General features: G+C 35.4%; 2 protein-coding genes across 2 annotated transcripts; both read right to left on the bottom strand.

The window, feature by feature from the left end:
• Positions 1-7,402: 7,402 nt before the first annotated feature.
• Positions 7,403-10,690, bottom strand: LOC121413344 (histamine N-methyltransferase B-like). The gene is made up of 3 exons (XM_041606127.1): positions 10,309-10,690; positions 8,931-9,257; positions 7,403-8,069 (listed from the first exon to the last, which is right to left on the bottom strand). The coding sequence occupies exons 1-3, from the start codon at positions 10,517-10,519 to the stop codon at positions 7,720-7,722; spliced, it is 888 nt and encodes a 295-aa protein (XP_041462061.1). The 5' UTR covers positions 10,520-10,690; the 3' UTR covers positions 7,403-7,719.
• A 3,816-nt stretch (positions 10,691-14,506) lies between these two features.
• On the bottom strand, positions 14,507-19,677 carry LOC121412542 (histamine N-methyltransferase-like). Its single transcript, XM_041605334.1, has 3 exons — positions 19,373-19,677; positions 17,753-18,079; positions 14,507-15,737 (listed from the first exon to the last, which is right to left on the bottom strand). Exons 1-3 carry the CDS (start codon positions 19,581-19,583, stop codon positions 15,388-15,390), a joined length of 888 nt encoding a protein of 295 aa, XP_041461268.1. The 5' UTR covers positions 19,584-19,677; the 3' UTR covers positions 14,507-15,387.
• Positions 19,678-19,961: the final 284 nt, after the last annotated feature.

Raw genomic sequence — 19,961 nt, 5'->3', positions numbered from 1 at the left:
AGTAAAAATGGCAGAGGTAAGAATGGCAGAGGTATAAATTGGCAGAGGTAAAAATGGCAGAGGTAAAAATAGCAGATGTAAGAACAGCAGATATAAAAAGAGCAGGGGCATGACAAGAGGTAATGGCTAAATGGAAGACGTGACAATAGCAGAGGTAAAAGTGGCAGAGGTACACTATTAGAAAAAACAGTAGATTCTACAGAAGAAAAAACAACAAATAATTTTGAAGATTATAATAACAGGATGGTTTTCCACAATTTTTCTTAAATTTTACAGAACAGATATGTTTTAAAAAAGGGGAAAACAGTTTTATTACAATAAATTTGTGAGGGTACATGCACAAAATACCAATTTTCTGTAAGTTTATACAAATGCATGCATGTAGGATTACACAGTGCAGTAAGATTACAGGGGTTCTCCAGACTCTGTTGCAGGATTTTTTTTTATTTCTAAGCATAAATTTTCTAACAGTGTAAAAAATGGCGGAGTTGAAAATGGCAAAGGTAAAGATGGCATAAGCAAAAATGAAAGAGATATGGGGTGCTGGTTTGTTAAAAAGCCGAGAAGAAAAAAGTTTTCACTCTAAAATCAAAGGGGATTTGATTAAGGGGGAAAATGACTTAAAAATTATTTCAACTATGTGAAGTTCTTTTTACTCAGAAAAAGAATTACAACAAAAATAATAACAATCAGATAATAAACAATGTTTTTTTTAGCATACCAAGCTAATTACCAAGAGGGTGCTGCTTATGGCGTAAAAAAATACCCAACAGCACTTCCGCTTCCAAGGGTTATGACCATCAAGCCGTCTATATCATATTGGATGCAATGGTAAAGAAGGTTCAGGGTCTTCTTTTATGCAAAGAATCTGAACCAGACGGTCCCCCTCGATCGACCTCAAATTGATTTACCAGTCAAGATTATTATTGATTTTCATAGTCAGTTACATATTCAGTGCCAAGCCTGGGAACGCATGCTTATTGTCATTAAAATTTTTAAAAAGAATAGTACAGACGACATTACAAATAAGGACATAATATTCAACCACAATCATTCGTGACAATTTCAAGATCTAAGCTTTTCCCGCTAAGTTCTTTTCCCACCCCTAACCCTCTCTGTCTCTCCACCTCTCTTATGTCTACTCTTCCTCCTTTTTTGTAACGGTAAACCTGGCAAAACTTTAGACATAAAAAAAACAGCTAGACAAAAAGTAATGTTATAAAATGATGAATGAGAATAGTGCAGTATCATTTTTCTCCTGATGAATTGAATGAAAAAATATTTGTCGTTTGATTTCTTTTTAAAAAGCATTCACGGTACACCTCCAACGAATTCGTAAATAGCATTGTTAGGCCGATAAAGACTTAATGATATGATGAAATGCCTAACCGTGACATGCACTTCTAATTTAATCTATGTACATGCGGGGGCTTTTTGACAATTCATTGCATCCGGGTTTGAGGCTGGCCATATTTTACCTAGAGCTGTCATTTTTACCTCTCCCATTATGACCTCTGCCATTTTACCTCTGCCATTATTACCTCTGCCATTTTTACCTCTGCCATTATTACCTCTGCCAATTTTACCTCTGCCATTATTACCTCTGCCATTTTTATTTCTGCCATTTTTACCTCTGCCATTTTTACCTCTGCCATTATTACCTCTGCCATTTTTACACCGAGCCGGCCAGATGGTGATGTATGAGTAAAATATCGTCTGAAAACATGATTTATAACAAAATATATCATATCTTATGTAATTTAGGTGATAAATACTGTATTTCAACATTCAAAATGGCGACCAGTGGCATAAAGAGTATTATGTACAAGGGCAATGGCCGGGGGAAAAAAGTGACAAGAGTGAGCACTAAAATGCATATAATTAAGATAAACTAGTGGAATACTGACTAAAAACATCATTGTTAATATGCCATTTATGTTATAAATGCTGTAATTTGACATTCAAAATGGCCGCCATAATCCCTATATTTATTATGTACAATGCGAATGGAGAAACTAATTTTCACAAGAGTGAGAATCATAAAATGCATATAACTGTGATATACGAGTAGAAATATTGTCTTAAACATGATTTCTAACTAAATACATCACATTTTGGTTGTGGAGGTAATAAATGCTGTACTTTGAAATCCAAAATGGCTGCCATAGGTCCTAAAAGTATTATGTACATTGTAACATTGGACATATAATTTTGACATAATTTGGCTTTGTTTGACTCTAAATATTCACTGTTAGAAAATTTATCCTTAAACTAAAAGAAGTTCCTGCAGCAGAGTCTCGAGAACACCTGTAATCTTACCAGATTGCGTAATCTTACAGGAAATTGGTATTTGGTGTGTGTAATCTTACAAATTTCCTTAAATAAAACACTCTTTTCCCCTTTTTCTAACAGACCTGTTCTGTTAAAATGCAGAAAAATTCCTGTTTCATGAATTTAAAGAATGATTCTGGTATTGCTTTCTGCAAAATCTTCTTTTATTTTTCTGTAAAATCAGGGTTTTTTTAACAGTGTTGCCTATAATTGTGAATTCTGATGCAAGGGTGAAATGTTGTCAAAAATCATGGTTTCTAACAAGATATATCATAATGTCGTGTATTTAAGGTGATGAACACTGCATTTTTAAATTGAAAATGGCCACCATAGGCCCTTATCGTATAATATACAATTTGAGTGTAGACAAATAATGTTCACAAAAAGGGCATATGGCAGCCAATTTGAATGATGAAATACAGTATTTATCACCTAAATTACATAAGAGATGATATATTTTGTTATAAATCGTGTTTTCAGACGATATTTCACTCATACATCACCATTTGGCCAAGCAAAGCCAAATTCTGTTGAAATAATTTGTTCCCATTCACATTGTGCATAATATCATAAGGGCCTGTATCGGCCATTTTGACTTTCCAATAACAGTATTCATCACCTAACTGGCAGAATAAATGATATCTCTTAATATAAATTATGCTTTCGGACAATATTCTACTCATAGATCACTAATACTTGCATTTATGGTGCTCATATTGGTTTCCCACTTTGCATTGTACATAATACTGTTAATGTCTATGGCGGCCATTTTGAAAGTAAAGCTACAGTATTTAACACAAACTTTAAACCTGAATGATATATTTCGTTAGAAAATATGTATTTAAACAGTATCCCATTAATTTATCACATATATCACATATATATGCATTTTAGTGATCACTCTTGTGATTTCTTTGCCCCTCTTTCTCATTGTGTGCATAATACTTTTAGGGCCTTTGGCAGCCATTTTGAAAATCAAAATACAACATTCATCACAATACATGGCATATTAATGATATATTTCGTTAACAGTTACTCGTGTAATCTTAATAATATGCATTTTAGTGATCACTCTTGTGAATTTTTTGGCCCCCATTGCCATTGTACGCAATACTGTTTGGGCCAGTGGCGGCCATTTTAGATATCAAAATACAGAAATCTTCCCATTTATGATATAATGAATGATATATCTCGTTAGTAATAATGATTTGCGTGTATCACTTCGTTCATATATCGCGATTTTTGGCAGTTTAGTGCTCACTTTTGCGAAAGCTAGTTTTCCCTCTTTATATTGTACATAATAGAGTATACAATGGACTTTGGCGGCCATTTTGAATATGAGGAAAATAAATATTTTGTCAAAAATTAATTTTTTCAGAGAGTATCTCACTCCTGCCACACAATTTCATGGATTTCGTAGCAAATGTGCGGACAATTTTAGGATTTTTATGGGTAATTTGCATATTTTGGCGGCCATATTGGATTTTGCAAATTTGCGGAAAATGCTCAAGGTTACACGAGTGGCATCATTCAGATTCGTAATCAGCACCCTCGAATTGACAAGAAACCATAAAAAAATATTGTATATATAAAAAAACAAGGTTACGCCTCTTCTATCCTGGACTATATTGCTCTTAGCACCGCAATTGGTGGGATAACCCTGCTTTTTTGCAGGGCCAAATAATCCCGTACTATAGGTGGGGTTATAGCCCACTTTGCAAAAACGCTGTGTAAAACGAAAGTGGGCTAAGCTTAACCCCGTACTATAGGTGGGGCTAAATTGCCATTTAGCCCCACCAATAGTACGGGGTTAAGGAAATTTTAGCCTGTCTAAAAAGGGTAAAAGACTTTATCGACCTGCAAATAGACCTACACGTTATTTCTTTCATTTAAAAGAAATGACCTGCGGGAATACCTGGCGAGACCCTTAAGTTCTTTCGTTCTGACGAAGAAGAAATATAAATTCATCCCCGACTAAGAATAAATATTTGCACAGTCCAGTCTGCATAAAATTATTATATATATATTTTTTTAGTAATCTTTTATTCTCTTCTCTCATAAAACAAAATTGAACATAGTAAAATATAACATTCATTACAAAGTTTGATTTGAACGTACAAATATTATGGTTACATTTGACAATGAAGTTAAACAATGTCATAAATAAATTCTAAATCAATTCAATTTGTTGTAAAAGTGTCTGATATACATTCTTTTTTCTTACATTTTTATACATACATAATACATTTGTTAATTGAAGAAAAAAAAGTACAGCCTAAACCTGTAAGTTTATTAAAATAATATGAGAATTATGAGAGAAGATTTACTATTGATAATCTTCGGACCTTCCCGCACACTCACATCCCACCCCCATCACACTCAAAACAGACTCACGCACAAACACCCCCTGCCCACACACCCTTACAAACACACACACACCCGCACACACACCCTCACACACACATACATACATCCACCAGATCAAATGCATTTCATCTGTCCGCATAAGTGTTAAGGCAGCTGTCATGAAAATAAGTGCATATCATGCATTTATTAAACAAAAACAAATGGATTCGGAGTGCCTCGTCATCATGAAGTGTGAAAATTTTCCCACTTCCTCAGGTGACCGGATAATTTTCCACGTGCCTCTGCTATTCTTTTTTCCTCCTTTTCATTTTCCAATATCTTTTTCCTTATCTCTTGAGGGGTTGGGGGTTTTCTTTTAGCCTTACTATGCTCAAAGATCATAAATTTAATTAGAAAGATAATATGATTTAGTAATTGTTCCTTCCCTATATCAAAAACCTTTACTCCAATATGAATATCCTTCCAATTAACATTTTCAATTTGACGTAATTTAAGTAAATAACCATAATCTTTCCATAACGTTTTTATGTATTCGCAGGTGAAGAATATGTGCTCATATGTCTCTTCACATTTACCACAGAACGAACATAGATTATGTGTTGATAATTTAAATCTAAACAAATATTTTTTAGTATATACAAGTTCATACAACAATTTAAATTGAAACTCCCTTAACTTGCTATTTAAGGTATACCCTAGGTCTAAAAAATATTGTATTAGTATCTTTTTCGGAAAAGTCATATTTCAATGTTTTTAACAGCGCATGACCTCTCAGATTTCATGTTTAACAAAGCTTTATAGATTTTATTTGATGTAACATTAGCTATTGTGTTCACATTTCCATGAAATATAAATTCAAAGTTTAAAGCTGTGTCCCTGCATAAAATTATGTCTGTTTTCTTCAAGAGAAATTTCCGCGTTGCTGGAATATTTTCATATACTGTGTGGAGATATTCTATCTCATCTTCTTTTAATCCCATCCTCTGGAAGGCTCTAGATGATTTAAAATTACCCCTGTCATCAACTAAATGATGTATTTTATAAATATTTCTAAGAAATAAGCTTTCTTCAAATAGCATATTTCCGTCCAAACGTATAAATTTATTATTGAAGAATATCTCATTTCTTTTTGACGTTTCCTTTTTAAGCAATATTTCTTTCGTAGCACCCCATATTTCCAACATGTTTATGTAAAAGCTTGGTAGGGACAATCTGCACAAATTTAAAGATATGTTACTAAAAAGTATTAGTAAACCTCCAAAATTACGTGTCCTATTTATAAAAAATCGTCTCCATCCTATTTTCGAATCTCCGAGTATGAGTCTCTTTAACCACATAATCCTTTGTGCAAATACAAATAAGTGAAAATGTATTATTCTAAGCCCTCCTTTTTTCGTAATCCATGCATATAATGTTCCTTTTTATTTTGTCTTTCCCATTCCATAAAAAATCAAACATTAACGTTTCAATATCATGAAAAACCCAAGGTGGTACTGGGGTGAGTGACGATACAAAAATTATTTTCGAGAGTGCAAATGTTTTCAACAATTGAATTTTTCCCATTAGAGTGAGATCTCCCTGTTTCCACCAATTCAACAAGTTTTTAATTTTGCTTAAGATCTCCTTATGATTTATCCTTTCCTGTACCTCCACATCCAATGAAAAAGTTATACCCAATATTTTAATGACTTCTACTATTTTACCAAAAGGCATTCTAACGTTTTCTTCGGAGAGGGGGCCTTACAGCAAAATAAAAGTTTTGTCTTTATTTATTCTCAAACCTGATATTTTTTCAAATTTTTCAAAGGTTTTTTCTATGTTATCTATTGATAATGGATCTTTTACAAAAAGGGTCATATCATCTGCATAAAGTATTTGTTTAACTTCAAAATCACCAAAGTGAATTCCACGTATATCGGAATTTTTACGAATCGAATGAGCTAAGACCTCGATACATAAAATAAATAAATAGGGAGAGAGCGGACCCCCCTGCCTTACACCTTTTTCAACGCAGAAATACCCTGTAGATATGCCTCCATTAAAAACACAGCTTGAGGCTTTATTATATAATGTTTTAATCCACCTACACCAAGATGCTCCAAAACCGAAATGACGTAAAACATTTTGTAAAAATAATTGGGACACAGAGTCGAATGCTTTTTCAAAGTCTATTGCCATTAAATAGCCAGGAATATTATTTTGTTTCGTATAAAAAAATCATGTCGTCTATTAACCTTACTGCCTCTCCTATATTTCTGTCTTTTATATATCCAACCTGATCAATATAAATAATTTCATGCAATACTTTTCTTATTGAGAGAGCTTTTGCTAAAATCTTATCATGCTTATAGTCGACATTCAGTAATGAAATTGGCCTGTAAGTTTTAGTAGACAAAGGGTCTTTTCCGTCTTTCGCAAACATAATAATAACTGCTTGTTTTTGATGTGCCGAAAGTTCCCCCTTAGAAAAAGATTCATTTAAAGCGTCTACTATCAAATCTCCTATTATAGACCAAAATACTAAATAGAATTCAACACTAAGCCCATCGTTTCCCGGTGTTTTATTAATTTTCATTTGTTTTAAAGCTTCCAAACATTCACCTTGAGTAACTTTTCCTTCACAAATGTCCCTTGAAGCCGATTCTAATTCCGGTATATCTTGAAAAAAAGTATCCTCCATAATCCTGTGTTTTTCGCCTTCCTGTTGCGAGTATAATTTACTGTAAAATCTATGTATTTCTTGAATTATTTCATTTTGATTAAAACTGATGCGACACAAGCCCGATATGCGTGATCGTGATAGACTGAAATTGAAGATATAGCCCGGATTAAATTGTTTTACAGTAACTGTTGCATTCAAACGCAGACCTTTGTTCAGTGGTCTTCGGGATTTTCTCGGAAGTCTTGGGAACCTATAAAGCGGTACATCTACTGTCACCTCTCACCAGGGAAAGATGTTAAATAGAAATTACTGTTGGTAGCATACAGTCTTCAAAAATAAAATAAATCAGCGTTAGTGACTTATTTTGAGACAAGAAGTATTTCATCATGGGCAGGGGCGAAAAAACGTCCATTGTCATCCTGGGTCGAAATTGAACGCCAAAAAGCAATCAGGTCATCTAGTATCGCAGAGGGCGCTGTTTGTCGAAAATATGCTGCCTGGGTGCAGAAATCCAGGAGTTTGTCTCCAAATTCTGACTGGTCTTTGAATAATTCAGTGATGTCCCATTGGACGGATATGTCGACAGTGGTGACCTTATAACCTTGACCTTCAGCAAACTCTCTTACAGTCTTTGATGACAGTCGTTCGTTTGATTGTGTGCTCTCTGACAGCCACGGTAACTTGTGGAATGTTTTGGTATTGAGGCTATCTGTAATATATGAGAAAAAAAGAGAATCAACAACTGAATTATCCATGTTAAAAATTATATTATTCTTCCTTGCTCCTTTTCTTAAATACTCTAATTTATGTCAATTGTTTTAATATCAGAATGAGATCAGGACTGTGTGACGGTGGGGTGGGGTGGAAGACAACTAGAATGGCCTAGTGTACCCCCTTTGAACGCCAAAACTCCCCAATTCCTAATAATTCAGTTGGAAAAACAAACAATTTGGGCTGTATTCTCGTTCTGTTTCTCGCTATCTCGCCCTTCTCTAATAACAAAAGTAATATCATTGTTTTTGATGTCTCTATGCGCTTCCAAAGGACATGGATATTATTACCCCAGCCGTAGCTTGGCAGCCGTAATTACTAAGATCACAGCGCATTCGCATTTCAAGGAATACATTCCTGCCAGGTACCAATTAACCTCATCTGGGTTGAGTGCAGCACAATGTGGATACATTTCTTGCCGAAGGAAATTACGCCATGGTTCTGTTTCAAAGTCCGAAGACTAATCCACTGGGCCACAACGCTCCAGTGTTCTAGTTTTCTAAAGCCCGGACCTAACCCCTCCAAACCAATCTGTCCTCGAATTGTCTCCTAGAACCACACGCTCCTGCACATTGGACAGGTGGAATGTCGGTGGGGGCGACCCCACTATTGTTGCCCCCCCCAATGAAATTTCCGGAGGCATAGAAAGAAAAACACGAAAAATACATGAACTAAGAGGGAAGGAATAAAGGAAGAAGGGAATCAAGGGATGTTGTTATCCAGCCTCGGACCGATTTGCATTTTTCATCTGGAAAATTACAAATACTAACGAAGTTCCTCATGCCTTATTATTACTTACCGTTCTTACATACGATGATGATAAAACCATTGTCTTTCATCATGGATGCCATATGGGTGAAGGTCGTTTCAAAGTCACCGGTGTAGTAGAGTGAATGTATGGATGTGATAAGATTGTACTTTTTCTTCGCCAATGGACTCCCAGCAACAAACTCAGATAATGGACCACCGAACCCATGATAGGAGACAGAGCCTTTCCCATTTGTATTTAAAGAAGAAACTCTATCTTTAAACGTTTGTAACATGCCTTCATTGGGATCCACAGCCACATTGCATATTGATGGATAGTAAGATTGCAGACTCTTCAGGAGGTGAAATTCGTGAGGACCTGTAGAACAAAAAATAATAAAACAAAAGGATAATGTTGTTCATATAAGACTAAAATGTCCATTCAAAGATATGAAGTTATGGAGGTGTACAATAAATGTACATCGGTGGTCACATTCAAATCGAACCAGAATTTGAGGTACAAAATGCATCTGATATATAAAATTTTCCATGTTGATATAAAGTCGGTTAATAGCTTTCTATAATGCCAAATTTGAACAAAATCATATTAACCAAGTCATCATGGTTAACATGTCTACAGCAACAGACAATCTGAGAATCAGAAGTCGCTGGGATGGGTGTGTATGGGGTGGGGCACCAAATTTCATTGTACAAACTCTATTACGAGCGGTGAGTGTGTAAGTGAATGAAGCGAACGAAAAAAATCCGAAAAACGCAAAACACAATGACGGTGCTGGGGGTCCATGTTACTGAGGAATTTCTGCCTGTCTCTCTCCTTCTATCAAGAAGCCTTGATACCAAACGATCCAATGGCCCTATGAGAAGCGGGGGTGCTTCAGCATCCCCAACATTTTCATAGGGGAGCTGCGTGTATTATTCTCCATAGGCAGCACCCCTGGAATTCTGGAGGGTGTTACAAAATGACCTACATTTTGAATAGAAACCTCTCGGGACCATAATGACCTTTTTTTGTTGTTGAAAACCCCCTTATTTTGCTCGTCAAATCTTCATCAGCAGTTAAGCACCCCCTGAAAATATCGTTTCCATTCATGTTTTCATCCCAACTTTGCACAATTTTATAATGTTCTCCACTTATTTAATTACTTACGCATATATCTACTTAGGCCTATACTTGGGAATACATGTCCCGATATTATATACAGACCATTTACCTTTTGTCAATTTTTTTATACATGTTATATGACCCTATTTAGAGCCCCGGCATGATTAGGAACAGCATTTTGTATTTACAGATTCCCGGGCCAATTTTTATGATAATGAACTCAGCGCATTTTTCTCTATGTATATCATGTTCTCGTCGATAGAATGAATACTAGATAAATAATAGAATAATGAAAAAAATGTCATACCTTCGCCGACTCCAACCCCTAGTAGACTAAATTCTTCATCGCGGCCAAATACATCAGTGAGCATCTTTATCACCTTGGTATCAAAATATTGATTCACCTTTTCTAAAACAACATCCTTCTGGGCGATCTTGTAAAAAACATTGTAGTATACGTCTTCATATCGCTTCGGATCCTCTGTCAGAGGTTTAATGTTATAGATATCAGCAGACATTTGTTCCAACCTGAACTAAAAATATAGGCATAAGGCCGAAGCAAGTTGAGGGACAGATGCAAAGCGCTCCTGGATCTTAGTAGTAAAATATGAAGAACTTCCAATGCCAATGCTGAATTTGTAGCTTGTTACACTATTTCATATGCGTTGTTTTTATACTTTATTTCCGGTCATGGTCGTTTGAGGACACGCGGAAACTCCGTTGACCTACAATGAATTTGACATTGGCATAGTAGGTGCACTGAATGGTATCAGCCGAACAATGGAAATACTAAAGGTCAAAGGGCATACAGGGATAACAAATGAAAAGCAATGCAGTATGCAATATACTCTTACATGTATTTAAGGCCAGTGTTGCTCACAATCATATCTACAATAATTTGATCATCCATGCGTTATCCATAATCTGAACAAAATGCAAGTGTTTAACGACATACAATATTGATTTCTAATTAAATATCATATATAATTATCATGTTAGTATCATGTACATCAATCATCTATTAATGACTTTGCTTCCGTTTCGTGAGATAACTATTAAATCCGTTGCTTGTGACAATCTCTAATTTTGTCAATGTTTTTATTGTAACAATATGTGTAAATGAAATATTTTCTTATGTATGCCCTTAAGAAGTTGAAATATAAGTCCTGTATCTCTGTATATTCCATGTTTTATCATTCACATTTGGATTCCTTTCATTTTCTTTGAATATTCCGAAAATCACGAAAATTTGAATTTAGCGATCCCTCCCCTTCCTCCCATACACTGTTTTGTCTTGTTCCCTCCTCAAGCCGATAGATCCCTGTATGCCGAAATTCATTCGCTTGTTTTTAGATATCCTACCCCCCCCCGGTACCGCCCTCTCTCCCGCTCGCAATGTCTCTATATTTCTCTCTCTCCCCTCTCCCCCTCCCTCTAGCGCTCCCTCTTTTACCATCGCTCTATCTCTGTTACTCTCTTCCATAGCAACGATTTCCTTAAAGGGATGATTCGGGCTGAAAGTATGTATAGCAAAATGCCGAAAATCTAATCAAAATCGGACATAACAGATAACAAACTTATTGAATTTGAAAGTTTAGCAATATTTTGTGAAAACAGTCGTCATGAATATTCATTAGTTGGGCTGATGCTGATGTCACATCTCCACTTGTTCTTTTGTATTTTATTATATGAAATTAGGTTTATTCAATTTTTTCCTCAAAGGACTAGAAAAATTGGATTGACAAGTGCTTTAGAACATAGATATTTATTGCTGCATAAGGGAGACATTCTATTCACACAAGTATGAAATAATGAAAAAAAATTATGATTTTATGTAATAACATAAGAAAACGGAAAGTGGAGATGTGACAACATCAGCCCACCAAATGAATATTCATGACGACTGTTTTCACAAAATATTGCTATATACTTTAAACTTCAATAACTTTATTATTTGTTATCCGATTTTCATGAAATTTTCGGCATTTTGCTCAGTGAAATCAACTCTATGTATTAAGAAAATAAATATTTTCAGCCCGGACCATCCCCTTAAGATCGCGGATGATGATACATGATATTAATACTTTGTTCCCTTTTGAGAAAACTCCGCTATCTCTCTTAGTTTTGTTATACATGTACTAGAAAAAAAAGCCAATGGTTATGATTCCTATCATTTCATTTATTGGTTTTTTGCAAAATTTTTCATGAACAAAAATCTGGATAAGAATATACTTATCTAAAATTTGACATCAAGATATTGAACAAATAATTTTTTTTTCATATAACTCATTAAATGTATCATAATATACATAAGTAAATAAGTAAAGTGGTATCTTTTATACGCAAGGCAATACATTAGATGGTTGTCAGGATCGTCACAAAAGCAAAGCTTAATACGTTAGAGCCCTGTAAAATAGCCAATGATTCAATTATCTACTTTTATAAAACGTGCAAATTCAGTAACATGGTTAAAACCTTTTTTTAAATAAATAACCTTTTATTGATAAAAAAGGCAAACAGTTTTAACAATATGCCCAGGTATACCTGTTCAAAAGAGCATGATACAGGGCACCATAAATGTATTCATAAAATGAATAATTTACATAAACAAACATAAAACAAAATACATTATTATGCACACATCCAACGAGTCGATTTGAGTCAGAATAAAAATTCATAGTAAATTCATAATATAGTAACGAGAAGAGGGGGGGGGGGGGGGTCCAGAGGGGACATGCTATCCCGTGGTTCAAAGTAAGTTGTTTTAATTTTTTGATTTTTTTTTAAATTATTTAATAATTCAACTGATTTTTAAAATAATAATCTGCATTTTAAGCTGAGAATCGTTCCTGCGTATCAAATATAATCTGGACTGATCTTTGCATAAATACCTAATCGGGAAAAAAAACAGGAAAAAGTGCTTTAGAGAAAACACATCAAACGGGAATAATCAATGATTGTTTTTCAAAAAAGCGAGTGTGAACATTGAGTCTTGTTTTATGTTATAGCTCAAATCATTCCGAAATTCTGAAACTTAAAGCCATGGAAATATAAAAACAAACAACGAGCACGACGAGATATACATGTATTATCCCGGTGAAACAGTTCTTGGCATGAATTCATGAACATTCATCAGGTGGGCTGATGATGTCACATCCACCACTTGTTCTTTTGTATTTTGTTATATGAAATTAGGTTTATTCATATTTTTTCTACCAAGAACTAAAACAATCGGATTGTCAACTGATTAAGTGCATTAGATATTTATTGCCGCAACTTATTTCATCATAATGGGGACACATCATTTACACATGTATGAAAAAATGAAACAATTATGATTTCATGTGATAACTTAATAAAAAGGAAAGTGGGGATGTGACATCATCAGCTCACCTAATGAATATTCATTACGATATGCATATAACTGTTTTCACAAAATATTGATAATTTTTAAATTCAATTACTTCTTTATTTGTTATCCAATTTTGGTGAAATTGTCAGCATTTTGCTCAGTGAATTCTACTCTATTTATTAAGTTATAAATATTTTCAACCCAGACCATCACTTTAATACATTCAAGAATTCATAACAATGTAGAAGTGTCCATACCGGGCAAACGGGTCTTACGTTCCGCCCATTTTGAGACCGATAAGTCATGCAGTAGGCGTGGTTTGGGAGTAAAACTAGAATTGGTTGGGGTCTTGATGCAGGATGTTTAAATGGTCGCATTTTCCATCTCTGATTGGCCCGTCCACTACTCTGAACAGGATTTGTAACACACGTGACTTTGCTGGCAGTGGCCGAAGTGAGAGTTAGTTTTAGGTTTGATTTCGTTTGGTGAACATGTTCTCACTGAAAGCTTTCGCTCACGTCCGCACAAGAGTGATATTGACTGAGATATTTTTACTCTTTGATTTAAAAAAGAACTGAAGACATTTGAACGTATTTTACTCTCTTTTTTCTCATTCTGTTGTTCATAATTATTGCGGTGAACGGAGCGAGTAAGGCCGCCCACCGACTGATATTTCAGGACTTACACTCATTTTGAAAAAAACACTATATTTTCAAACCTCCACTTTCTCGCCTTTCCAATTTACCTCAAATTCTATCCACTTTTCTTATCTCAGTCCTTCCAGCACTTTACACAGTCACGGTGTATACCGTACCACCATGCAAACCTTCAAATATCGACTGATATAAGCCCTTCCAATCAACTCTACCTTATCACTACATCAAAAAAAAATAATTGTATGTAAATAATATCGTAAAATTTATGACATTTATGCTGCCAACCCTCTGAGCAATAACAGGATACGATTTCAGAGTTCTGGAGCATGCTTGACTCGTACTGTGATTCTCAATGCAATCGCTATCATCACTTGCCATGTCATTTTTTTTTCATCTAATAATAATAATAATAATAGGTCCATTTATATAGCGCAGCTACTATGTGCATATACTCTACTGCGCTTTGATAATTGGTATCATATTTTGTAAATCAGGGGTGTGATTGGTCACAAAATAATAAAAAGATCTGAAAAAAGGCTGAAAAGTGTTGACAAAAATATGAAATAGAAAAAGCTCCCATACTTCTTAAAGTTCAAGTCAAGTTTAAGCTCAAGTTTATTCAAACCAATCAAAACAAGAGATATTACACAGTTTAAAAAAAAAATGAGAATACATGATAGGTTTGGGACCCCATACAAGCAGAGCTTGTGAGAGGGGGCCCTTATACAGAACATTACAGCAAGAATGAGATGAAAAATATATACAATGATAATCTAGAGAGTAAATAAGAAAAATACATACAAAAATCTACACACACACCTCAAAACACCCTCACACACACACACACACATATGGTTTATCAAGAATCAATTTAATGTACAAAGGAAATCCAAAATAAGCTGACATTAAGCTGAAAAAAAAAAATCTGAAATCAGTTAAAAACCTGAACTCTCACACCACTGTTTCATATTACAAATAATCGTAATTTATGTCGTATACGTTGCTAAACTTCTAAATAAAAATTGTTAATAGGCCTATTGGTGAGGGATTTTTCAATTTACTGAGAGCACCGTTAAAACTGCGTCATCCCCGGCTTAACTGAAAATACCCTCATAAACTTTGATGAAAATAATAAATGTGGTGATAAGTATGTTTCTGACAAAGGATAGCTGAAAATTGGACACTACAACGGCCGTCATTGGTTCAAGGGTCCTTGAATTTTGGTTTATCAAGAATGAATTATCCCATTTGGTCGTAGGCCTACACCAACAAATAATTTTATTTCAAGCATTTTATATGATTTTGGCCCGTCCGTCTGTCAACCCGCAGAACTACCCAACGTCGCGACGTCCCTCCCGGACGGACCACACCAAAGATCTTATTTCGAGATCAGAAGAATTTCTTCGTCGGATAAAGCTAGAACACGTCCATTTTCATCCAGAATCGAAACTGAACGCCAAAAATTCACCAATTCATCCATCAGCTCAGAGGACGCTGTTTGCCGAAAAAATGCGAATTGGGTGAAGAAATCGATGAGTTTGTTACCAAATTCAGACTGGTCGTCAAACACTTCAGTGATGTCCCACTGCATCGGTACGTATACAGTGGTGACGTCATAGCCTTGACTCTGCGCGAACTCTCGAACCTTCGTGGAAGATAGTCCTGATAGCGTTTGCGTGTTTTCTGACAGCCACGTGAACTTGTTGAAAGTCTTGGTCATAAGGTTATCTGTATACGACAACGAAAGACATGTCAAAAGGCCTCTTATGAGGTTTGTAACATTCAGTGAAAAGAGCTTTCTTACAATCCTTGGCAGTATATCTGTATGACAAATGCCATTGTGTAATCTCACGTCGAACAACCACTCATTTTGGTTTGAACATGCATGATTGCCCGTATTCTGAAGTCAGATTTAACTCTGTGCTAAAATTATGGGAAGCCAAAAGTGTCATTTTTTTATTAAGTTGTATGTTTCTTATAATTTACTGTGCTCTCTACCGATTCTTCAATGGTGAAGACAATCATCTATTTGTACTTCCTAGACAATGATGACTGATTTGAGAGTCAAATGAGCTGAAATATGATATCTCTATTGTTGGTGATTTATGTAACAATTGGCTATCCATACTTAAACCACAACTTTGAACCTGAGTTTAAATTAAACCCGACTTCAGAATACGGGCCAGGGTCTTTATCTGAGTTCTTAAAACATGTTTAAAAAGTGCGGATTTTTTCTCTCCCTCAGTGACTTGGAGAATTCAAGAACACAGTATAATGTATTGAAAATGCCCGTAAAAAGACAGCTCGGAGATCTTTACCGAAAAATTGGTGAGACAGAATAGCAGTTTCCTCTAAGTTTCGATGCTGACGAAAAAATGCAAATAAATTATGTCGCTTGTCCAGAGTCTGGGACTGCTGATTTGATTCACAAATTTTTCAGCAAAGACTTCTATGTTGTTCTTAGTCATGAAGGGCAATTGACAAGACATATTTTTTGTTATCGAATCCCCCGTACATCGCTGTGTGAAAACCCCATCGTGTCGAAAAGACCCCCGTTTCGGGGACCTAGGGGGTATTTCACAAAGATCCAAGATGCGGGGAGCGGGCCTTTGCTCATGCAGGACCTAGCCTGTGGAGTTCTCTCTCACACAGTTTGAAAACCCAGACTTCAGTGACCACCTTCAAGGGAAACCTGAAAACATACCTGTATAAAAGTGTTTTTTGATAGACATTGACTTATTGTTCAGACATGTATTACATATGTAATTAGTTTTTGTTGTTCTGCTCTGAAGCGCCTTGAGCACCTAATCAAGATGGAAAATGCGCTATGTTAGAGTCGCACTGAAATGCCTAGTTGCGTGCGGTAGAAAACATGTAAAAGGCATGATCGCATCGGTCAGATCATGCCAAGAGGACGAGCACTTCTATATTGATAAGATTGTGCGTTTCATATTATGTACGAGTTGTCATGTAAGTGTGACTCTAAGTCATACTTAAAGGACAAGTCCACCCAACCAAAAGCTGACTTGTAGAAAGAGAAAAATCAAACAAGCATAACACTGAAAATTCATAAAAATCGGATGTGAAATAAGAAAGTTATAACATTTTAAAGTTTCGCCTAATATCTCAAAACAGTTATATCCACATCCTGTTCGGTATGCAAATGAGAGGACCGATGACATCACCCACTCACTATTTCTTTTGTATTTTATTAGATGAAATAGTTTGATTTTCTAGTCATTGTCATGTGAAACAAAGTTTCATTCCTCCTTGAGCATGTGGAATTCCATTATTTTTTACATTTTGTGGGTCAAGCAAGGTGGTCCTAAATGTCAAATTCGAGAAAATTGAAATATTGTTTATTCAAACAATAAAAAACAAAAGAAATAGTAAGTGAGTGACATCGTCAACTCTCTCATTTGCATATCACTGAGTTGAGCATAGAACTGTTTTGTGAAGAATAAGCGAAACTTTAAATTGTCATAACTTTTTTTTTATCCGACAAATCTTGTTTCATCCGATAGTTACCATATTAATGGCACTTCGGAGTGCTAATTTGTCTAGTTCAAATTTGAACTTGACAAATCAGCACTCCGAAGTGCAGTCACTATACACGCTCTTAAGAGCTAAATTAGCACTTCATTTATTAGAGTGTAATAATGATAATTATTATTGTTATAATTATCATTAAGTAAGAATAACTTCGTAGATGTCATTATTCATGAATGAGCTGATCAACTTACCTTTTGCACAAACAACCAGGATGAAACCCTTTTCTTTCATCATGGATGCTAGTTGGGTGAAGGTCGTCTCAAAGTCACCAAGGTGGTATAGTGAATGGATAGCAGTGATGAGATTGTACTTGTTTTTGGACAAGGCACTTCCGGCTACGAACTCAGAGAAGGGACCGTTGAACAACTGGCATGAGACGGAAGACTCGTCTTTTGGTTCCAACTCAGCTACTCTCTCCTGAAACTTGTTCAGCATGGATTCACTGGGGTCCACTCCAACAGTATTGATAGATGAGAAATGAGATCGCAGACTCTTCATAAAGTGAAGCTCATGTGGCCCTACAAGAAGTGACAAGAGATTACCAATTTATGATAATCGATGCCTCAATTTCATTCAAATTTAATACATCCACAGATGCTGCAATATTACCAAGGTTATCAAGCATGGAGCACCTCAATACGCGTCGTTTTTGGATCAATGGGTTCCCGAAGAAAACAACAACAAGAAAAACCTCAATATAAAGTAAATAGGTTAATTACTTCAATTGTTACAATCAAAATGAAATATAAGAAAACACACTTCTCGTAACACTCTGTCCGCTCTCCATTCTATACATCTCTATGCATGTATGCCGGTTTACTGAGTATGTTTTCAACTTTCAATTTGGTATTCATTACCCAGTGCACATGTATCTTTTGTTATTTTTATATATCTATGTTTGTTAATACCTATGTTACTCATTTGTTTTACTATTTACTCTGCCTGAATTTAAATTGTTAAATGCATTTTTTCTGTACATTGTTAGATGTTTACTATGTCAACAGGACCATGTTGAAAAACAGTGTATATATTATCTGAACATGCTTATCCTGTATAAAGATTTTTAAATAAATAAATAAAAATAAATTACATATGACATAATAAACACATAAAACAGTTTTAATGCTGATGAAAATAACGTACAATCAATGAAATACATTGATATTGTATAAACATAATGCATGTTCAATATGAAACAGAAAGGGGGACATGGCAGGGATTCTTTTCAATATGGACATCAGTGTGGTAGGAAAGATTTCTTAGGGATTCTAACAAATAATATATATACATGAATTATCGATTGATTTTCAAACGTTTATACCATTGTTTATGATCGATTGATATGTAAGATGAGGTACATTAAACGTTTAAATGGTATCCATTCTGGCCCAGATTTTGTTTTATGAAAAAAATCCTTAGAAGTTGGGGTTTTAGACCTGCAGATTTATAACTAATACATTCAAAAAGAATTAAAGTAAATAATTATGTTTTCCAATGGCAGCTTATTATGACATATATAAAAAAGGTTTCGTGTCTTCTAAATAATGAGATCCAGATGATAGTCAAATAGTCCACTTAATAGTTTTATAAATTAAGAGTCCTTTATTTGCACGACCCCATAAAAGAATAAAATGTAGGATACGGGGGGGGGGTTAATAGGTGTTTTTTACACTAAAAAAAACGACATTCATTTGAAGACAACTACAGTACATATACAGCTATAACCTATAGTGTAGCATTTTGTAATGCGATATGACCGTAGTGAACCTGCCAGATTTCGATCGAATTTTATCAAAGAACCCTCAACATACCACCGCCAAGTCCCACTCCTAGAACACCGAACTCTTCACCACCTTCGAAGGCACGGGTGAGTCTCATCATCACCGTCGTATCAAAAAATTGAGTCACTTTTTCAAAAAGGAACTCTTTTAGTGCCATCTTGTAGAATGCGTTGTAATAAATGTCTCTGTATCGCTGAGGGTCGTCTTTCAGGGGCTTCATGTTAGAAGATTTGATAGCCATGGACTTTGTTGGATTGTTGCCCTACAAAGTTTGGACAGATGAGAATGCGCTCTCCGATCATACGAGCGTTGATCGTTCTTTGGTTTGCACTGTATCTGTTCGTTGGTTTGCACCATGGTCGCACTACAGGCCTATACCTTGCATTCAGAGTGGCTATGGTGTTCATGGCCGGGGTCATCGCACATAATAGTCCAGAGGCGTCGATCCTGGGGGGGGGGGGCAGGAGGGCGATCGCCCCACCAATGAAAATATTTGGGGGGGACATCGTTTTGCCCCCCCCAATAATTCCGCATGTGCTAAAAATAAAATAAGATTGTAATGTTACACAGAAATCAGCAAGCGAGATTGAAATACACAACTCGTTCTTCGTCTAAAATA

This window comes from Lytechinus variegatus, chromosome 4 (assembly GCF_018143015.1).
Source record: "Lytechinus variegatus isolate NC3 chromosome 4, Lvar_3.0, whole genome shotgun sequence".
NCBI lineage: Eukaryota > Metazoa > Echinodermata > Echinoidea > Temnopleuroida > Toxopneustidae > Lytechinus > Lytechinus variegatus.
The sequence above is the reverse complement of the archived record's forward strand: the minus strand, read 5'-3'. Positions and strand labels throughout refer to the sequence as shown.

Bases quoted from the DNA above. Each gene is read 5' to 3' on its own strand.
- LOC121413344 (XM_041606127.1), bottom strand. From the start codon at position 10,519: ATGTCTGCTGATATCTATAACATTAAACCTCTGACAGAGGATCCGAAG. The intron at 9,258-10,308 runs GTATGACATTTT...TTTGTTCTACAG, and splicing joins AGGGGTTGGAGTCGGCGAAG to GTCCTCACGAATTTCACCTC. The intron at 8,070-8,930 runs GTAAGTAATAAT...CATATATTACAG, and splicing joins CATCATCGTATGTAAGAACG to ATAGCCTCAATACCAAAACA.
- LOC121412542 (XM_041605334.1), bottom strand. From the start codon at position 19,583: ATGGCTATCAAATCTTCTAACATGAAGCCCCTGAAAGACGACCCTCAG. The intron at 18,080-19,372 runs GTATGTTGAGGG...CACTTCTTGTAG, and splicing joins AGGAGTGGGACTTGGCGGTG to GGCCACATGAGCTTCACTTT. The intron at 15,738-17,752 runs GTAAGTTGATCA...TGTCGTATACAG, and splicing joins CCTGGTTGTTTGTGCAAAAG to ATAACCTTATGACCAAGACT.